A 20730-nucleotide genomic window follows, 5' to 3' on the forward strand; every position below is an offset into this window, starting at 1 on the left:
AGACAGGCGACAGCTGTCCAAAGGCAAAATTAACAGAAAGGTAATAAAGATGGAACTTGAGCCCACAAGAATAAAAGACAAGTGCTAGACAGCTATGCCCAGTCACATGCACTGATAGCTCCCTTCCTGGGGGTTTCCCTCACCGAAGGCTGAAGTCAGCTTCCAAATTAAGATGCAAAGAGGTCGGTAGTTCCCATTAAACCTGAGATTAAGGGGTAAACTATAAACTAAGCAAGTTTTTTCATCCCCCCCCCAGACTATAAGAAGGGAAACATTTCAAATGAGGGAGTAAGAAAAGATGTAAGAAAGTCACCAGAGTAAGAAACATTAAGCAAGTGTAACAGCAAATCTAGGGAGAAGAGGTAAAGGGGATAGGGGTATTGATTGGCAGGGTGGGAGCTACTAGGAAAAAGTCATTCATTACCTGTAGTGCAGAGGGGAAAGAGAGGCAAGTCTAAACAAGGTTCTCTTCCCCTTAGCCAAGGCAAAGATCAGAACGGGGAAGGATGTAAGGAATTTTTGTCTTCAGAGTCAGCAACTCAGGAATTTTAATAATAGACTGGAGGAAGTGCCATGATGAGAAAATTGCTAACCCAAGAGGTCCTGGATAGGGTAACTTCAGAATAGGGAAATACCCTTCAACATGTCTGTTAGGGCAGCTCCTCCCTCCGCCGAATAGCTCATAACTGTTCTTTCCCTGCAAAGGTAACGCCAACTCAAGTACTCTTGGCTCTACCTGAGAAGGTTCAGACCTGGGAAGGCTCAGCTAGCGAAAGCAGTGTACCCTCCTGAGGCTAGGCTCAGAGCCTCCGGCTTGAGAGTCCGAAGGCGGGACTAGGGAAAAGGAGGGGAGAGGGTAGACGGTCTGAGCAAGCTATAAGGGCGGGAGGGGGCTGAACCTTTGGACCAAAGCCCAGCGGGGCGGTGCTGCTGAGCTACCGCTCTCTGCTCACTCCTGGACTGGAGCAGTACAGGCGGAGCCCTTGGGAAGCCATGGACGTGAGCGGTCCCTTCAGCTGTCCCATCTGCCTAGAGAAACTTCGGGAGCCCGTGACGCTGCCCTGCGGCCACAACTTCTGCCTCGCCTGCCTGGAAGCGCTCTGGCCGCATCGGGGGCCCGGAGGCCCCGGGGGATCCGGAGCCACTGCCCGCTGTCCCCTGTGCCAGGAGCCCTTCCCCGACGGGTTGCAGCTGCGCAAGAACCACACACTGTGCGAGCTGCTGCAGCTGCGCCAGTCTGGCCAGACCCCGGCCTCGGCCCCGGCCCCTGCCCCGGCCCCAAATCAAGCCCCGGTCTCGGAGCCCTCGGCTCCGTGCGCCCCAGAGCCGTGGTCCGAGGACGAGGAGCCAGTGCGCTGTGACGCGTGCCCTGAGGGCGCGGCCCTTCCGGCGGCTCGCTCCTGCCTCTCCTGTCTGGCCTCTTTCTGTACTGCCCACCTGAGGCCCCACGAGCGCAGCCCAGCTTTGCGCGACCATCGTCTGGTACCTCCCTTGCGCAGGCTGGAGGAAAGCCTGTGTGCCCGACACCTGCGGCCCCTGGAGCGCTACTGCCGAACAGAGCGAGTTTGCGTGTGCGATGTCTGTGCCGCCCAGGAACATCAAGGACATGAGCTACTTTCCCTGGAGCAAGAGCGGGCTCTCCAAGAGGTAGGGGTTCAAGAGGCTTAACTCCCTGGGAGCGAGCCGGCTGACTGAGCTGAGTGGGGAAAGTGAACTTCCAGAGGGGAGGCTGGCGCTTTTGGGCACGATGGCACAGGAAAAGCTAGAGGAAGTTTAGCTAAACTCTAAGAGATAAGTTGAAGGAGCAGGAGATCCAGGAGGAGGAGAGGACTGTACTGAGCACCTGAATCCCTAATACAACGTGGTGGGAAAGGCTGGGAGGGAGCCTCGATCTTGCTTCCAACTTTCTTCTCTTTCCACATCTCTGAGCCGCCCCAGCTCTCAAACACTGAGACCATTTTTTTCAATGGTCTGGAGCCTAGGCTCCCTGTGCCCTTCCTGTCCTAGAACCTGGAGCCTGACTGAGTTGCTCAGACTTTCTCCTGCCGCTCAGGGTCAGCGGGGGTTGGGGGAATGAGATATGGCTAGCAGGCAGTGCCAAGCTCACAGATCTTCCTCTGTCCAGCTGTCCCTGGACTCTTGGCGGGAGCATGTGCACAACCCCGCCCATTCTCTTCTTCCCTCTCCGAGCGCCTCTCCCCCCTCCCTCCCCCCACCACTCCCCCCTCCAATCCCGACCGTTTTCCTTTGGCTTCAATCCCGGTCTTGGCGCCTCTGGCCTCGGGATTTTCCGTCTCCTCCCTGGAGCGCCCACCACCTCCAGCCTGGAGGGAGTGACTCATGCTACCCAAGGGTTTTGCCTAGTATTCCCTGTTTATAGAATTGATCGGGGATACCAACCCCGAGAGATAGCAAATCCTCCTCAAGAGAGGTGCCTCCCCCTCCCGTCCTTCCTCTCCTACTCTCAAACGAAGTTTGCATGAGACTGAGTCTCTTACTTTCCCCCTTCTCCACCACTGACTGGTCAGCAACCAATAGGCTGAGGGGAAACGGACCAGACCACCATGGAATGCTTTTCGCCATTGGGCTGGGGCAGGATATCTGAGAATTAGTTTGGAGAGAGCGCAGAGATCATTTATCCTAACTTGTAACTAAAATGTGATTGCCTTGGCAACTTTCCCATAGATAACCTAGTGTGGCTTGATAGGAAACAAATTCACCAGCCGACTTTTAGTCTCCCTAACTTAAGGCATCTGTTTCCTCTTCTGGATAACTGTTAAGTTGTTTTTGATTTTTTTTTTTTAAATGATGAGCCTAAATCCACTTCCCATCTATTCGTTTTCATTTTGTACTTGCAAAATAATCTAATAATTCCCTATGTCCACATGACATTCCTTCAAAAATAGGAAATACTTGAAGACTCTCCAATTTTTTCTTCTCCAGACTAAACATCCTCTATTTTTTAAGAGGGTCCTCATATAGCTTGGGTTCGACCCTCCTGGTTCTCCTCTAGCTGTAATAAATAAATGATTCCCTATTCTTTGAAACATAAGCAAGACTTCATTCCCCAATAATTACCCTGGTTCCTCTCCTTTCCCTTCCCCTTCTCTTTTTCTCTCTCCTTTCCCCTTCCCTTCCCTCTGTCCTCTTAAGGGTATTCCTTCTTTAAAAAGAAAATAAATTTTGATCTGGACACCTCCTAAGATAACTTGGGGTTTTAGGGCTACCTTTCTTTCTTAAGGCCCCTACTTTAAACCCAAAGCACTCTGCCTTTCACTGATTGGCCAGCAATAGGTCCCAAGACCAAGAGCATCCATTGTTTGGGCCCTGGTTGCTCAGAGTGAATGTAAGTAGCAATTGTTACTATTTTGACCAGAAACCCTAAGGGTCTTCCCCTCTCTGATTTTTTTTTTTAAACTAAGGAAAGAGGCCATTTTCTCTGCCTCATTTCTTACCTAGCCTTAATCAGTGAATAGGCCTTGCCAGATGGCTCCTGAGGAGAAAGTGAGGCTGGTGACTTTGCACAGCTCTTCCTCAGTTGCATCCAATTCACTTGTAAATCATGGCACTAGCTCCCTGATGTCATGGTTCTCTTTGAAAACTAAGGCCAAACTACAACCTTATCCCCCAGCTAATTACTGAAACCTTCACCACCATCACCCCCCTTGACTCCTACAAGACTAAGAAATCTCTCTTAGCCAATGAGGTGATTCAGGCCAATTCCAATAGAGTTGTGATGGAAAGAGCCATCTGTATCCAGACAGAGGACTATGGAGATTGAATGTGAATCATAACATAGTATTTTTATTTTTTCTTATTTTTTTTTCCTTTTCAATCTGAGTTTTCTTGTGCAACATGATAAATGTGGAAAAATGTTTAGAATTGCACATGTTTAACCTATATTGGATTGTTTGCTATCTAGGGAAGGGGGAGAGGAGGAAGGAGGAAGAAAAAAAATTGAAATACAAGGTTTTTGTGAATGTTGAAAACTATCTTTGCAGGTATTTTGAAAAATAAAAAGATATTATAAAACTATTTTTAAAAATTTATTAGTTCATGAACCAGCTATACCCAGCGAAAGAAATCTGGGAGATGACTAAGAACCATTACATAGAATTCCCATTCCTTATATTTTTGCCCGTCTGCATTTTTTAATTCCTTCACAGGCTAATTGTACACTATTTAAGAGTCCAATTCTTTTTGTGCAGCAAAATAACAGTTTAGAGATGTATACTTATTTTATATTTAATTTATACTTTAACATATTTAACATGTATTGGTCATCCTGCCTTCTAGGGGAGGGAGAGTGGGGGGAAGGAAGGGAAAAATTGAAACAAAAGGTTTGGCAATTGTCAATGCTGTAAAATTACCCATGCATATAACTTGTAAATAAAAAGCTATTAAAAATTGTTTTAAATCTATTAGTTCAGCAGATTTAGAGATGCATTCTCTCTCTTCAGGCTGAGAGCCCCCAGGTCCTGAGTGCTGCAGAGGACCGCTTAGATGAGCTGGGTGCTGGTATTGCACAGTCTAGACGTACAGTGGCCCTCATAAAGGTGAGATTCCTAAGTCCCTTGGGACATTCAAATGGGTGGGACTTGAGTTATCCCCTATTCCTTTTCTCTTTTATTTGATATTGACAATATTGGTGGGATTCACCAAGCAAACATTCACTCACGTAGCAATCTCTTTTCCCCACCTCCAAGGTACAGATAACAGATTTTTCCCCAGGTACATACCTTTCCACCCAGGTCTGATCCAGAGTCAAGTTACACAATCAGTGCCTTTTTATGTGGGTTGCTTAACTGTTTTGTTCTATGTGAAATTATGGATTTAAGTCTGTGCATAGTAGCAAAAAATAATCTTAAAATCACAGGTCTATAGAGTTGGAAGAGACATTACAAATGATCTGCTCCAATCTCCTACCAGAAATATGTGTTCCTTCTGTCCATGCTCACTGAGTGGCAATCTGGGCTCTGTTTCACCATTCCTGGTGACCCTACTTCATGGTAGAACTCACTGCATTTGGGAGACAGCTCTAATTTTTTTTTTTTTTTTTGAGGCAGTCAGGGTCAAACACTACTGAGTATGTGAGGCTTGACTCTAGGGCTGGTGCTCTATCCATTGTGCCATCTAGCTGGGACAGCACTAATTTAGAGAAGGGGAGTCAAAGATTAACTTTCCTTCCCTTCTTCTCCCTCTCCCCCCTTCCCCAACCTGTGCAGAGTGCAGCACTGACTGAGCGGGAAAAGGTAAGCCAGTTGTTCACAGAGGCAATAGGTACCCTGCAGGGCTTCCAGTCGGAAGTGATGGGCTTCATTGCTGAAGGAGAGGCTGCCATGCTGAATCGGGCCCAGGGGGAGCTTCGGCACCAGGAGGAGCAGAGAGCCCGGCTGAGCTCTGCCCGACAGAATCTGAGTCAGGGCCATGAAATCGACTCTATTAGTTTTCTCCAGGTGAGCAGGGGCAGTTCTGGGAGAAAGGAAGGGGCTTCTGGGAGGAGGAAAGAGATCCGTAGTGACCTGTGGAGTAATTTTGACTTACTGCTACCATTCTGGGGAGAAAGAGTGAGAGACCAAAGAAGAAGTAAATGGCAAAGTCAGGAATAACCAAGCTCTAAAACTAAATGCCCCTGGGAACTGTACTCAGTGACCTGGCATTTGGGCTGTACCCAGTTTCTCCATAAAGACTGATCCATCTTCATTGTGGGAGGATTGGGCAAGGAAGGGATTGTGGTAAGCAGTGCTTTAACCGCTGTAACTGGCATTCTACCCTGGTGCAGGAGCTTCTGGCACTGAAATTGGCTCTGGAGGAAGGGGGTAACCCTGGGCTGGGCCCCCCAAAAGAACTGAGTTTTACCAAGTCTTCCCAAGCCGTGAAAGCTGTTAGAGACCTCCTGACTTTAGCCTGTGTTAACCAGTGGGAGTTTCTGCAGGGGATGGGCAGGGATACGGACAATTCACAGAAGCTGGGTTTGGAAGGTGAGTGTCTTTCCCCCAAGGTGACTCACCTCTTCTCTTCCTCCCATCTCCCTCTCCTCCAGTTCTTGGTGCCCACCCAGGAGCTGAGGCTGGAAACTCTTCCTGGTATAGGGTGGGGCTGGAGCTTGGAACTGTATCCCTGGCTAATGATAGAATGGGTATCAGCCCTCAAAGGAGGGGCTGAGTAGGAACAGGGACTACTTAAAGGAAATTGAATTTTTTAGAACTCTTCTTCAGTAGCAAGAAAGGATTGTCCCAGCCTGTCCTGCCTCTGAGGCAGTCTGAGTCTTTGGGCTTAGAAGGTGGGAAGAAGAGTAGCTGAAGTGCTAAAGCATAGGAGCAGAGATTTCATTTGTAAATGGGACAGACTGTATGTTGTAACCCATCCCTAATCCTAGTCTCCACCCCATTGTTTGGTTTAGCCACTGAAGGCACTGGAATCAGGCAGAGAGAGCGTGGTTGCTGATATAGTCTGACAAAAACACTTCATCTGCTAAACTTATAGGGTGATAGCATAGATCATATGATTGTAATAATAATTATTATATTAATAATGTTAATATTATTAATATACCATATCTAATATTAAAATATAATATTAATATATTGTTAATTATTACAATGATTATTAATATTTAAATATTATATAATATTTTGTGATTATGTAATGTAATTGCATAATTACAATAATGTAGTAATTAATAATAATAAATCTAGTACTTTATATATCACTTTAAGGTTTGCAAAATGTTTTATGCAGCAAAATGTTGCACACAACTCTGTGAGGGAAAGATAGGAAAACCCAAAGCTGAGTGGGTTAAGTGACGTGCCCAGAGAAACACAAGTAGGAAAGATTTGAACTCAGTTCTTCCTAATTCAAGTCCAGTCCTCTATCATTATGCTCCCTAGCTATCTTTAGTCCAACCCTTTCATTTTACAAGATCCTGAGAAGTGAAAGTATTGAATTCTGAATCAGAATTTTTGGAGCTTCTGCTCCAAATCCAATATTATTTCTTATAACAACACAAGCTCTTCCCTTCCTCTTTTCTTCTTTCCCTTCTTTCCTTCTCTCCTCTATATATGAAAGATACCTCTAGAAGTATCTCAGGAAGGGAATAATCTACCCAACTCAATCTGGGAAGAGTATTTCATTGTAATCCTGTTCTTGACACTTGGTTGTGTGTCAGTCGCACAGAGATCAGCAGCTGACCAATCAATCGCCAACAGTTAGTAGCATGAAATGTAACCATTGTGGATTTTGGTCCCTGTGTTGGCTAGTCAGTGTTGACCAAAATAGTATTTTAGGCACTGCCTGTATAAGCCACTTCCCCAACCTCTTCTGTGTTGCCTTTACATTCTTTTTCCTGTAGCTGATGCAGAGTCTCAAGATCCTGACAGCACCAACGGCCTGGAGTGTGAGGAATCTAGAGACTACTTCCTTAAGTGTGAGTGGCTGCTTGGCCCCAGGTCCCTCTTGGGGCTTCCATTCTCGCTGGGGTGGGCCCAGAAGCATTTTTGCAGTGGAAGAACGAGCTCTGGGGACTGGCAGGATTCCCATGCCCTGCTCCTGCTCCTGGTTTCTTATCTCCAGTAGATCCCTGCCCACCGTAAAGTGTGGGTCTAATAGAGATAACCTGTATTTCTCCCCTGGGTTTGGAGGGAGGGCCTGGGTGGAAATAGGGGATTGAGTCTCTGCTGTATTGGGAGTCTGATTTTGGCTTTGTAATGTCTCCCTTGATCTCTTCCTGGGGAGCAGTTGCTTTCATCGTAGACCTGGACAGTGACACAGCAGACAAGTTCCTGCAGCTGTTCGGAACGAAGGGAGTGAAGAGGGTGCTTTGTCCCATCAGCTACCCCGAGTCTCCCATGCGTTTCACCCACTGTGAGCAAGTCCTGGGAGAGGGCAGCCTGGACCGAGGCACCTACTACTGGGAGGTGGAGATCATCGAGGGCTGGGTCAGCGTGGGCGTCATGGCCGAGGACTTCTCCCCCCGGGAGCCCTACGATCGAGGCCGGCTGGGCCGGAATGCCTACTCTTGCTGCCTGCAGTGGAATGGCCGAAACTTCTCCGTCTGGTTTTACGGGCTGGAGGCCACCCTTCCCCATGCCTTTTGCCCCACTGTGGGGGTCTGCCTGGAATATGCCGACCGAGCACTGGCTTTCTATGCTGTGAAGGAGGGGAAAGTGAGCCTCTTGCAGAGGCTGAGGGCCTCTAGGCCCCGCCGAGGTGGATCCCCTCCTTCGCCTTCGACCCAGTTCCAAAGCAGGCTGGACAGTCATTTTCCCAACCTGTTCACCCACAGGCTCAAGCCAGCTTTCTTTCTGGAGAGTGTGGATGCACACCTGCAGATTGGGCCCCTCAAGAAGTCATGCATCTCAGTATTAAAGAGGAGGTGATGTTGGGAAGAAGGAACTCCCTTCCTTCTCCTTTCATTCCCACAAGGATGCTCTGGGCACTCCCTGATGAAACCCCAGGAAAATTGCCAATAATATATTTAATACAGTCTATTCCCATCCCCATCCCTGGAGGCAGATTTTGAGAGAGCCCTTGTCCTTCCTTTCCCTCTCTCCCTCACCACCTCCACTGACAGTCTCCCTTGGGACATTAGGTGGCTAGCATCTGGCAACCATGTAAGATAAGGCAAAGCCAGGGCCAGAAAGGGGTTAGCCAGCCTTCTAAGCCCTGTCTAAGGCTCCAAAGTGACAATGTCTCCTCTCATCCTTTATCACTGTGGGAGTCTTTGGCCTAAGCCAGAAGGGACCCTGAGAGACCAAACTTATCAATCAAATTCCTTTTCACTTTTCCCTTTCCTCCCTGCAACAATGTTCCTGATTCCCACAAGCTCTTGCCTTTGTTGTTACTATCTGCATTCCCCCCTGGAATTTTCATCAACTCAACCAATATCACACTGTGCTTAGGAGGAAGGAAAAGGGAGGGGACAGAGCTAAATTGTTTGGTGGGCCTGCCCATAGAGCAGGAAAGAAATAGAGAGCCATAGCTCTAAAAATGACCCTTCAGGAACAGAAGGGGCTTGGAAAAGAGAGGGGAAATTTCTCTGCAAACCCACCTTTCTCTGTTCTTTCCAGCTGCAATTCTGGGCAGGGGCAGCCAGAGGTAACCTCCCCCCTTCCCATCCTCTGCTCCTGACCACAGTGATCCATTTTGGGCCCTCAGAGTATTTGCTTTGGAAAGTTTGGGTTCCCACCAGCTATTTACATCTCTGTTGCCGTAGCATAATTCCAAATCTTTCTCTTGGCTTTGCCCAAAATCAAACACAGACGCTATTCTCAACAGCTGGAATGGGCCTCTGGAGACTGGGCTGTCCTGAGATTGGGCAAGAAGTCCGCCCTACCATGGCAAATGTGCTCCAAGGGCCAGGACAGAGGCTGCTGTTCGAGCCGGCCCACATTCACAGCTTCCCAAGGGAGATGCCTAAGCAACCTGTGTATCAGTAGCAATGTGTATCTACAATAAAGGGAAGTACATGGTCTTCGTGGTCATCTTTACCTCTCCTACCCTGATGTCCAGAGAGTCCTGGATTCCCCCACAGAGGTAACCAGAATTTCTGCAGACTTGGAACACCATTCACCCTTTTTTTTTTTTTTTTTTTTTTTTTTTTTTTTTCCAAAGGAAGAATCTGTCACTTGGAGCCAAGGAGGTGAAAGTGGCCAGAATTCCTAACTCCATTCCCCAACCATTCTCTCTGGCATACGTATGTCCGGATGCAGGTTTGGGAGGAGGAGCAAGAGAGAAGGGGAGCCACTGGGACCCTGCCTGCCGCTGAGTCGGGCAGGACAATAGCAGGGTTATGCAGGGCAGACACACAGCAAGGCCATACAAGTCCTGGGGCTTCTTTTCGGGCTAAAAATAGCTCTTCTTACAGCATTCCCAACTATTCACTTCTTGCCTAAGTCGCCGGATGTTGTCTTTTTGGGTGGGGGCCTTTTGCTCCATGCTGCAGTGGTTCTGTACATGGTTTCCTTGGCAACCCCATGTTCTTACTCTAACAATGAAAACCGCTGTTGAGCCAAGGGCCTGAGGCTCTGTTCCCACTCCCTCTCCACCAAGTGTCCTATATTCTCTGGTTCCATGCACGTAGTCCTAGAGCCTGGGAATAGGTTAGCCCTTAACAAGAGGGCTGAGACTCCCCTTTCTCACACTATTCCTCTCAGTACCTTCAGTACCCCGGGGTGGAAAGTGAAAAGATATTCAAGGACAATGTAAGTCAGGTATGGGACAAATACATTTTTTCTACACTCAAAAGAAATAGTTAACACAAAAGGCTCTCATGAGTGCACATTGTCAAAAACTTAAGGCGACTAAACAAGTGTCAGGAATAATTACTGTTAATACTCTTTTGGGAGGGTGAGCTTAAATTACATAAGAACCTAAAGCAATTGGTGAGACTGTTGAACAGGCATTGCTATATTTCTTTCAAGTATTTGATTTTGTTATTTTTAACACACATTATGAATTATATTGGGAGAGAAAAATCAGAGCAAAAGGGGAAAACTTTGGGAAAGATTTTTAAAAAAACAGAAAAAAACAAGTGAACATAGTTTGTGTTGATTTACATTCAGTCTCCTTAGTTCTTTTTCTGTGTGCAGATGGTATTTTCTGCCTAAAGTCTATTGGGATTGCTTTGAATCACTGAACCACTGAGAAAAACCAAGTCTTTCATAGCTGATCATTGCACATTCTTGCTCTTATTGTATATGACATATTTCTGGTTCTGCTTGTTTTGCTCAGAACATCGCTATGTTTCTCTTAAGGCTCCATACTGTTCTCTCCAAATTCATGTCTGCCAGACAGCCAGGTCAAAACGTGGGCTTCTCTTCCTGTCACTAGTCATGTTCTCTAATGCAGAAACTTCTCCCACCACCAATTAACGCCACCCAGTGGATCCCAAGCCCCTGCGTCTCTTGAACTCACTCAGTTCCCATCCTAAGATCAGGGTTTGGTCAACTCAGATCCGAAACATTGCAGGTGCAGGTTTGCCTCGTCGGGCGTATGCTTTAATAGCTGCTGTTCCTCATTTCTGCTGGGAGGGAAGGAAAGGGCCTCCCTCTCCGGGAGAGCTCCTCGCCACATGGAGAAGGTCCAGGGAAGAGAGCTGGGGTGGAGCCCTTCTCAAAGGTCCCCTGAGTCATCAGCCCTTCAGCCAACAAGAAGATGTGCCCTTCAATAGTGAGTCACCAGAAAGAGGCATCATCCCCCAAACCTCAAAAGTACATGGTCCGAAGGAAGGGGGATCTACAGGGATTTTTTTGTTTTTGGTTTTGGTTTTTCTAAGGCAATTGGGGTCACGTGACTCCCCCAAGGTCACACAGCCAGGAAGTGTTAAGTGTCTGAGGTTGGATTTGAACTCAGGTCTTCTTGACTTCAGGGCCGACGTTCTATCCACTGCGCCCCTTAGCTGCCTAAATCTGCAATTTTGAACATGCCCCGTCCGACCCCTGGTTTTATTATTTGGCCCCCTGAAATATCTGAATACCTGGAATGAGGCCCTCTCTAGAGACTGCGCTCCCTTTATTATAAGATGTAAACCAAAAGGCTGGTTAGTGTCAGAACCCAGTTCAACATGTCCGCCTCTTTAGGACTCCGTTTGGCGTTTTCTTGGCAAAGATACTGAGGGGGTTCACCATTTCTTTCTCCAGCTCATGTTACAGAGGAGGAAACTGAGGAAAACAGGTTAATTGACTTATCTAGGGTCATACAGCTGGTTGTTAGGTCCAATCTGAACTCCACTGCTCATCCTCTTATAATAAGGGCTTAATAAATGATTGACTCATGAGGGGATTGAATCTAGTTATTTCCAGTTTTATATATATTAAAATATATATAAATATGTATACAAACACACACATATACATGAGTATCTTTGTATCTATCAATCAATCTGTAGCTCTATAGGTACACACACATATATGTATATCCGTATCTATTGATCAATCAGTAGCTCTATAGGTACACACACATATGTATATCTGTATCGATCAATCCGTAGCTCTATAGGTACACACACATATATGTATATCCGTATCTATTGATCAATCAGTAGCTCTATAGGTACACACACATATATGTATATCCGTATCTATTGATCAATCAGTAGCTCTATAGGTACACACACATATGTATATCTGTATCGATCAATCCGTAGCTCTATAGGTACACACACATATATGTATATCCGTATCTATTGATCAATCAGTAGCTCTATAGGTACACACACATATATGTATATCCGTATCTATTGATCAATCAGTAGCTCTATAGGTACACACACACATATGTATATCCGTATCTATTGATCAATCTGTAGCTCTATAGGTACACACACATATATGTATATCCGTATCTATTGATCAATCTGTAGCTCTATAGGTACACACACACATATGTATATCCGTATCTATTGATCAATCTGTAACTCTATAGGTACACACACATATATGTATATCTGTATCTGTCGATCAATCTGTAGCTCTATAGATATACAGACATATCTACACATATGTGTGTATCTTTGTACCTATCAATCTATATTTACTAAGTCATTTCTGGCACCCCTCACCCCATATCCCCAAGATCCTTTCAAAAATACATAAGATCAAAAATATTCTCATAATAATACCAAGATGTTATTTTCCTATTAAAAATACTCCTCCCTTTTTCATCTACATCTACATCTATATGTATATATCAATCAATCTCTAGATCTATAGGTACACACATACACACACAAAACCACCAGGGGGTGCCAGTGAGCTCAGCCGTCCTGGCAGTGTGCTAAGCCGAGCTCCAATGAGCATGCGCGAACATTTCATTTCAAGCCTTCCCTCCGCCCCTTTCCCTTCAGCCTCGTTTGAAATCCAGCTGGGGTTTTCTGGGCAAAGACGAGCGATGTCTTTTCCATTCCTCCTTGGAAGGGTTCTGCCTTCCCCTTTATTGGGCCCATGTGTGCAAGAAGTATCTGGTTCTTTCTCCAGTGAACTATTGTCCCCCTCCGGCGCTTGGATCTCGGGCCAGAAGCCTTTGTCTGGCCGCGCCCCCTCAGACAGGAGCGGCAGCCGCGGAATCTGCCGCCCTCCCCGCACTCGGTGCTCGCGCCGTTCCCACGGCCGTTCCCACGGCCCGTCCCAGGGCCGGTCCCACGGCCCGTCCCGCGGCCCGTCCCGCGGCCGGTCCCACGGCCCGTCCCGCGGCCCGTCCCACGGCCGTTCCCACGGCCCGTCCCGCGGCCCGTCCCACGGCCGGTCCCCACGGTCGGTCCCACGGCCCGTCCCACGGCCGGTCCCACGGCCCGTCCCAGGGCCGGTCCCACGGCCCGTCCCACGGCCGTTCCCACGGCCCGTCCCACGGCCGGTCCCACGCCCGTCCCACGGCCGGTCCCACGCCCGTCCCACGGCCCGTCCCACGGCCGGTCCCACGCCCGTCCCCACGGCCCGTCCCACGGCCGGTCCCACGGCCCGTCCCACGGCCGGTGCTGGCGCTCGGGGAGCAGAGCTGGTGCGGCTTCCGTGACCATTCTGGGGCCGCTGCGCTGAGAAAGTCTCTAAAGCCCGGCAGACAGGGCACGTTTAGCCGGCTGCCTCGGGCCGTGAGCCCCGCCATGGGCTCCGCGCCAGCCAGCTCTCCGCTGGGGACCGCCCAAAGCCAGCTCGGAGGCGGCCTCCCCGCGGCTTCCCGCATCCCTGCAAATATCTGGCGGCTCTCGGGAGGCAGTCCCAGCCAGCCGCAATTGATCTAAGTGTATGCAGGCTCACGCTGGGCTGGCCCTCTCTTTCTCCATCTGTCCGCTAGGTCACAGTCTCTTTGCGTCCCCCTCCTTTCCCCTCTCTGTTCTTTCTCTCTCTTTCTCCCTTTTTTTGCCTCTTGCTTGTTTGCTGGGCTCTTTCTCTATCCACCAGCCCCTTCAAAAAGAATCAAAACCAGAGCTCTGGGTAATTCGCTATAAAATTAAATCCGAAACTCCTCAGAGCTCAGAGAGCCCAGGAAAGGGGGCTCATGGGCAGCTCAATCTGCTGGCTCCTAAGCTGTTTACTGAAAGCACCCCCAAAAAGTTAGTTTTGTTTTCTAACAATTGGGGAACTTTGCTTTATTATGTAGGAAAAATGTTTTCAAGTTTGAAAAAACCTACTTACAAATCAAGTTAGAGAATGCTTAGACTAATGCTCTCCGCTGTGTCCTGCCCTTATTCCATCACGCTGGACTTGGGAGAGGTTCAGAAGGGAAGGAAGAAAGTTTCTTCTCTGTTACTTTTTTTCTCTTCTGGCTCAATTGGCTTTCTTTTTTTTAATTCAATTTTTTTCAGATTCACAGTTTTTTTTTCCCCTCCCACCCCAATATTCCTTTGAGAAAGCAAGAAAAACAAAACCTTTTATAAATATACAAAGTCAAGCAAAACAAAATTTTGGTCATGTCCCAAGATATCATATTTCAATCTACATTTTGAGTCCATCATCTCCAAATCAAGGGGTGAGGTAACTAGGTGATAGAATGGATAAAAAGCCTAGAGTTAAGGAGACAAGTTCAAATGTAACCATAACTGAGTAGCTGTGTGGCCCTGTTGAATGGGATAAACTGAGTGAAGACCTCTCAGAAGAGGTCTTCTCAGAAGAATGTGCCCTGGATCTATTCATCCTAATTGTGACTTGAGACTTTGCAATAACAAGTTGAGATATAGATAAAAATTGCAGGTGTTCCATTTATCTTAAATATATGTTCCTGTTCCATTCCCCCTCCCCCCCTTCTCCAACTATTACCTTTTCCTTAGCATTTAAGTATCTAATAGAGTAGTTATTGACTAGTATTCTTTGTTTCTGGGCTCTGCAGAAAAAATCGAAAATAATCCCAACCAATAGGAGAAAATATCAGAAGGGAAAGTAGGAGTTTCTGATTAAGGTCTATATAATCTTGTGTTTTGCATTTTGCACTTTGAATTCCTCTACTGACACCTTGTCTATTGGGAGTTGCCCTTTCTTGAGAGATGGTAATAAATCCTTTTTTTGCTTTTTACCTTGAGAGTTTCTGATTTTGATTTGGGTAAAGGTCACTGTCCTACCCACTGTCACTTAACCTCTGTCTGCCTCTGTTTCCTTAACTGTAAAATGGGTATAATAATAATAGCATCTATCTCCCAGGTGATTGTGAGAATCAAATGAGACAATAATCATAAAGCATTTAGCGCAGTGCCTAGCACATAGTAATTGCTATAGAAATGTTGTCTATTATTGGTATTAATTTTTATCAGGAAGTAATTAACATGTTTTATCATAAATCTTCTAGAATTGTAGTTGGTCATTGGATGGATCAGAAATAATCAGTTTTCCAAAATTGAGAATAAAATTTCATAAAAATGATATGCCTGTGATATATGTTTGTGTATGTTAATCTTTTAGGACAGAAATACTCAGTCATTTCTGTCACCCCTCACCCGATATCCCCAAGATCCTTTCAGGAATACATAAGATCAAAACTATTTTCATAATAATACCAAGAAGTTATTTTCCTATTAAAAATACTCCTCCCTTTTCCATCTACATATCTATGCAAAATAAACTAAAGCACAAACTTGAACAAACTGAAAGACATGAGAATCTAGCTTTCTTTTTTTTTTAAATCTATTTATTTTTTAATTATTTTATTAAAGCTTTATATTTCCAAAACATATGCATGGGTAATTTTTCAACATTGACCCTTGCAAAACTTTCTGTTCCAAATTTTTCCTTTCCCTCACCCTCTCCCCTAGATGGACAGGTAGTCCAATACATATTAAATATATGTTAAATCCAATATATGTATACATATTTATATAGTTATCTTGCTACACAAGAAAAATCAGATCAAGAAGGAAATGGCAAATCATTTCATTGTCTTTGCCAAAAAGATCCCAAATGGGATCATAGTCAGACTCTACTAAAATGACTGAAGAATACTACATTCCAAAAAGTAAAGAAGATCAAAGTGCATCATGAAACGACATACCCTATATATCTGAGGTAAATTATCAATGAAAAAATAGCAATTTTCAACAAAAAAAGAGGTATTTGGAGCATTTCTACAAAAATTGTATCAGACATAACTAGAATATTTGGCTGGCAAATACCCCAAACAATATTAACCCCCCAAAAAAGGAAATCAGTAAAATTGTCAAGGAAATAATAAATAATAAAATCATTCATTACATAATTTGCCCTATATTTTGGGTTTTAAAAAGAAAGAACAAAAAGAAATTATCAAAGTTTTAAAAACACAAAATGGGACAAAGTTGCAAGGGAACTTAAAGAAATAGAATGAAAGTAGATGAATAGAATTCAGTCTCTGTAGATTGATACAATCCTGCCAATTCAATGATTTAAAAAATTAAGAGAAGATAATTACTTTTGTTGTTACTGATTTATGTCTGACTCTTCATGATTCCATTTGGGATTTACCTATCAAAGATCCTGGAGGCAGCAGGTTTAAGTGACTTGCCCAGGGTCACACAGCTAGTAAGTGTCAAGCCAAATTTTAACTCAGGAAGAGAAGATTTTTTGATTCCAAACTTTGTTCTTTATTTACTGGGCCACCTAACTGCCCTTATAGTCTTTCAATAAGCAGTGGGGATACAGGAGGCTGCATTTCTCAAGACAATATAAGGGAAAGATTAAATCTAAGGGAATGAAATAGGGAGAGTTTCAACTCAGTGAGGAGGTTCAACTGAAGAGCACTTCCATGATTGAAGGGGTGTGTGCTTGCAGTGAGAGTTAGGGACTCACAGTGAGCTTAATCTTGGGGGAAATCTTATATTGGAAAGGCACTTTCTCTAACAGAGTTTTGGGTCTCCATAAACAACATCCTGAACCAGAAAAAAGGACATCTGAGCTCTCTGATAGAAAATTCTGTATTAATGCAAATTAATGCAAACATTATTGGCATGTCTTCCAGACCCAGGTAGGTTATTACTTTTATCAATTATTTAAAATTATTCTAACCTAAGTATTTTTTTTTTGCTTAAAAGGAAAAAAAAAGTCCAAACTAACAGAGTTCCCTTGTGCTTTTGAATAGCTCTCTTTAAAAAGTCATTTTGAAGTTACAATTTGTAGGAATTTTGAATGAGGAACATTTCTCAGTATGATAAAACATAGTTATAAGAATTCAAGGAAAGGTTAATGGGCATTTTACAGTTTGCTTCATCTCACCGAACAATAGTCACATATCTAAACACATCCTTAGAGAATAATTTTCCTAAAACCATTCTATCCATCTTTGACAATTCCTTTCAAGAATCTCCTGTCCAGTTGACCAAAGATGAACTTAAATAATCAAAGAGAATTTTTCCTTCTGATCATTATCCTAATCCCTTCAGGCCTAGAGGAAAGGCAATGACTTCAAATGGACAGGAAATATTTCCCATTCTAAAACTGGTTGCCAACATGAATCCATTTCTTAAATGATTTTAAACCTATTAATGGTTAACCCTGAGCTCCAGTAGTAAAGAAACTACCTATAGGTAGAACTAAAGGAAGAAGGTGGAAACTAAAAAAGAAACATAGTAAGAAAAACAAAATGACATTTTATTTTATTTTCCTTGAAATTCTTTTTTATTATTATCAAAGCTTTTTATTTTCAAAACATATGCACAGATAATTTTTCAACATTGATCTTGTATAGCCTTGTGTTCCAAATTTTCCCCTCCTTCCTCCCACCTCTTCCCTAGACGGCAAGTAATTCAATATATGTTATACATGTTAAAATATGTATTGGTTCCAATATATGTAAACATATTTGTACAATTATCTTACTGCAAAAGAAAGATCAGATCAAAAAGAAAAGGAAATGAGTAAGAAAACAAAATGCAAACTAACAAGAAGAGTGAGTATGTTTTGTTGTGACACACATTCAGTTCCCACTGGGTGTAGATGACTCTCTTCATCACTAGATCATTGAAACTGCCCTCAAATCATCTCAACAATATGACAGTTTAAAAACAACAACCATTAAAGGGACAGTTAGGTGACACATGGATAAAGCGGATAAAGCACTTACTCTGAAATCAGGAATACAAGAATTCAAATGTGGCCTCAGACACTAATTATATGACCCTGGCCAAGTCACCTAACCCTGACTACCTCAAAATAGTAATAAAAATAATGACCGTATCAATTCAGGAAGTCTCTGGGTAGAAGCAAGATAAAGGAAAAAATTCTGAAAAGAAAATATTAATAATAATTTTTTAAAGATAGAGGGGGGAGGTAGATGGCACAGTTGATAGAGCACCAGCCCTGAAGTCAGGAGGACCTGAGTTCAAATCTGGTCTCAGACACTTAACACTTCCTGGCTGTGTGAGCTTGGGCAAGTCACTTAACCCTAATTGCCTCAGGAAAAAAAAAAAGAGGATAAATTTCTAGAGAGCCTTAAAGTATTATCTTTTATACTTGTGTAGGAACTAAAGATTGCACAGACTGAAATCATCATAAGACAAACATGTCTGCAAAAACTAAAGAAGTAGCTTGGTGGTAGTTAATAAGAGTTATTAGAGATTATTATGTGTTTGTCAATAAAAAGTTATTTAAAAAAATAAATGTAAAATAAAATATAAATAAATAAATAAAGAGATTATTATGTGTTCAGTTCTCTATATTGAGTTCTGGGAATACTAACGGGGAAATCTAATGAGGAAGACTATAAAAACAACTATGTATAAACAGGATATAAACAGGACAGATGAAAGAGAATTCAACAGTGGAAAGGCACTAGCATTAAAAGGGATGAGAAAAAGGCTTCTTGTAGAAGATGAGATTTTAGCTGGAACTTAAAGAAAGCCTAAAAGCAGAGATGGGAAGGTTAAGTATTCTACACATGAGAAACAGCAAAGAAAAATGTCAGTATTGCTGAATTAAGGAAGATGGAGAGAAAGATATAAGAAGACTAGAAAGGTAAAGAAAGTCAGGCTGTGAAGGGTTCTTCATGTGAAATAGGAGTAAAAGGAGAAAATAATAGCATAAAGCATATGGATGAAGTGAGATGAGGAGGGGAGAACAAGGAGCTCTCATTAAATAGGAGGAAAGGTTCTCAGCTGAAAAGGTAGAAAGGGAGGGAGACAAGGAAAATTTAAGGAGGGATGTAAAGGTTTGGAAGAGTTATCATGGCTACTGGTATAAGAATTAATGAGGAATATGTAAAAGCCTGCAAAGGCCCATTTATATAACAGTTTTTAAAAAGTGGGCTCAATCAGCCTGGTTTCAGGATTTCGTTCAGTTTCATCCAGAAGTTTGTGTGTAGGACCAAATGCAGCGCACAGTTGAACTCATTGTAGAAAAGGGAGATCTCTTGGAAGTTGATAGACGCCAACTATCAGAATTTTAATTGAGTAGTAGATATGGATTTAGTGAATCTCAAAAAAGGAATGGTTACTGAGTACTGGTGGCAGAAGGAGAATCTGGAAATATTCCAACTCCAATGAGGAGAGAGAATGAGGGGGGAAATGAAAATACAGTCAGGGTCGAAAGAACAATTTGAGAGGCTGTGTCATAATGGGGAAGCTGTGTTTCAGGGAGAGCCAAAAGATGAAAGGAGTGAGAAAGTTAAAGATTAAAGAAGAAAACAAATTTGTTGCTAATGGACCAATCATTCCAGAGAGCACAATGTAGGGACAGGTACCCTTAGAGTGAGATATTTATGGGGCTGAGTTGAGAGAAATATATATATACAGAAGGCAGCTAGGTGTCCCAATAGATAAAGCAGTGTACTTGGAGTCAGAAAGACCTGAATTTAAATCCAGATTTAGATACTTACTAGCTGTGGGATTCTGGGAAAATTACTTAACCTCGATTTGTCTCATTTTCCTCAACTGTACAATGAAGATAATAATAGCACCTGTTGTTGTCTAGTCATTCAGTTGTATCCGGCTCTCATTAGGTCTGTTTTCTCTTCACTTGCAGGATTACTAGCTGATTCTGCTAAAATCTGCCAGCTACAAGATTCAATACAACTTAGTTGTTATTCAGTCATGTCCTGTTCTTTATGACCCCATGGACCATAGCACACCAGACCCTTCTATACTCCACTGTCTCTCAAAATCTGTCCAAATTCATGTTCATTGTTTCCATGATACCATCTATCCATCTCATCCTCTGATATTTCCTTTCCTTTTGTCTTCTATCTTTCCCATCATCAGAATCTTTTCCAGTCAGTCCCAGCTTCTTACTATGTGGTCAAAGTATTTAAATTTTATTTTCAGTATTTGATCTTCCAGTAAATAGCCTGAATTAATTTCTTTAAATTTGATTTAATCTTCTTTCTGTCCAAGGGACTCTCAAAAGTCTTCTCCAGCCTCTGCCTCTCAGCATTGGGGATCATATGAGACAATGGTTGTAAAGTGATTTGCCAGTAAGGGTTATATAAATGTTAGCTATCATCATCATTATGAAAATGGGAATTAGAGATAAAGCCGTGGAGGGGATGGAGGACTGGGTTTGAATGATAACTAGATGTTCAGCATCACTGTGATAGAGAGGGCATTACTAGGGGACCAGTGGGTTGAGGTAGGTGTTTATTATCTATAAACTCTGCACTCAGGGTGTAATTCTCTCAGAGTCTTAAGCAAATCAGAGGTGAGACTCCTTAGGAAAAAGATGGTATATTATCCACTCTTCTATTCAGTGATACAAACCCTTTGATTTTTTAATTCACATGAATATTCAGCTGCACGGTCTAATAGAAAGATGAACAATACTACCCGATAACATAAATATAGTTACA

The 20730-nt window shown here is 43.7% G+C and overlaps 1 protein-coding gene and 1 long non-coding RNA gene across 3 annotated transcripts; both read left to right on the forward strand.

Annotated features, from left to right (window-relative positions):
• The first annotated feature begins 907 nt into the window (after positions 1-907).
• On the forward strand, positions 908-9472 carry TRIM47 (tripartite motif containing 47). The gene is made up of 6 exons (XM_051995060.1): positions 908-1647; positions 4461-4556; positions 5226-5456; positions 5783-5981; positions 7352-7426; positions 7738-9472. The coding sequence occupies exons 1-6, from the start codon at positions 994-996 to the stop codon at positions 8376-8378; spliced, it is 1896 nt and encodes a 631-aa protein (XP_051851020.1). The 5' UTR covers positions 908-993; the 3' UTR covers positions 8379-9472.
• A 122-nt stretch (positions 9473-9594) lies between these two features.
• Positions 9595-13132, forward strand: LOC127560457 (uncharacterized). Of its 2 annotated transcripts, none has more exons than XR_007953337.1 (3): positions 9595-12105; positions 12154-12261; positions 12316-13132. It is a non-coding gene; the product is annotated as an uncharacterized LOC127560457 (long non-coding RNA). The 2 variants fall into 2 exon arrangements; XR_007953338.1 differs by having other exon boundaries at positions 9595-11949; positions 11998-12261.
• Positions 13133-20730: the final 7598 nt, after the last annotated feature.

This window comes from Antechinus flavipes, chromosome 4 (assembly GCF_016432865.1).
Source record: "Antechinus flavipes isolate AdamAnt ecotype Samford, QLD, Australia chromosome 4, AdamAnt_v2, whole genome shotgun sequence".
Taxonomy (NCBI): Eukaryota; Metazoa; Chordata; class Mammalia; order Dasyuromorphia; family Dasyuridae; genus Antechinus; species Antechinus flavipes.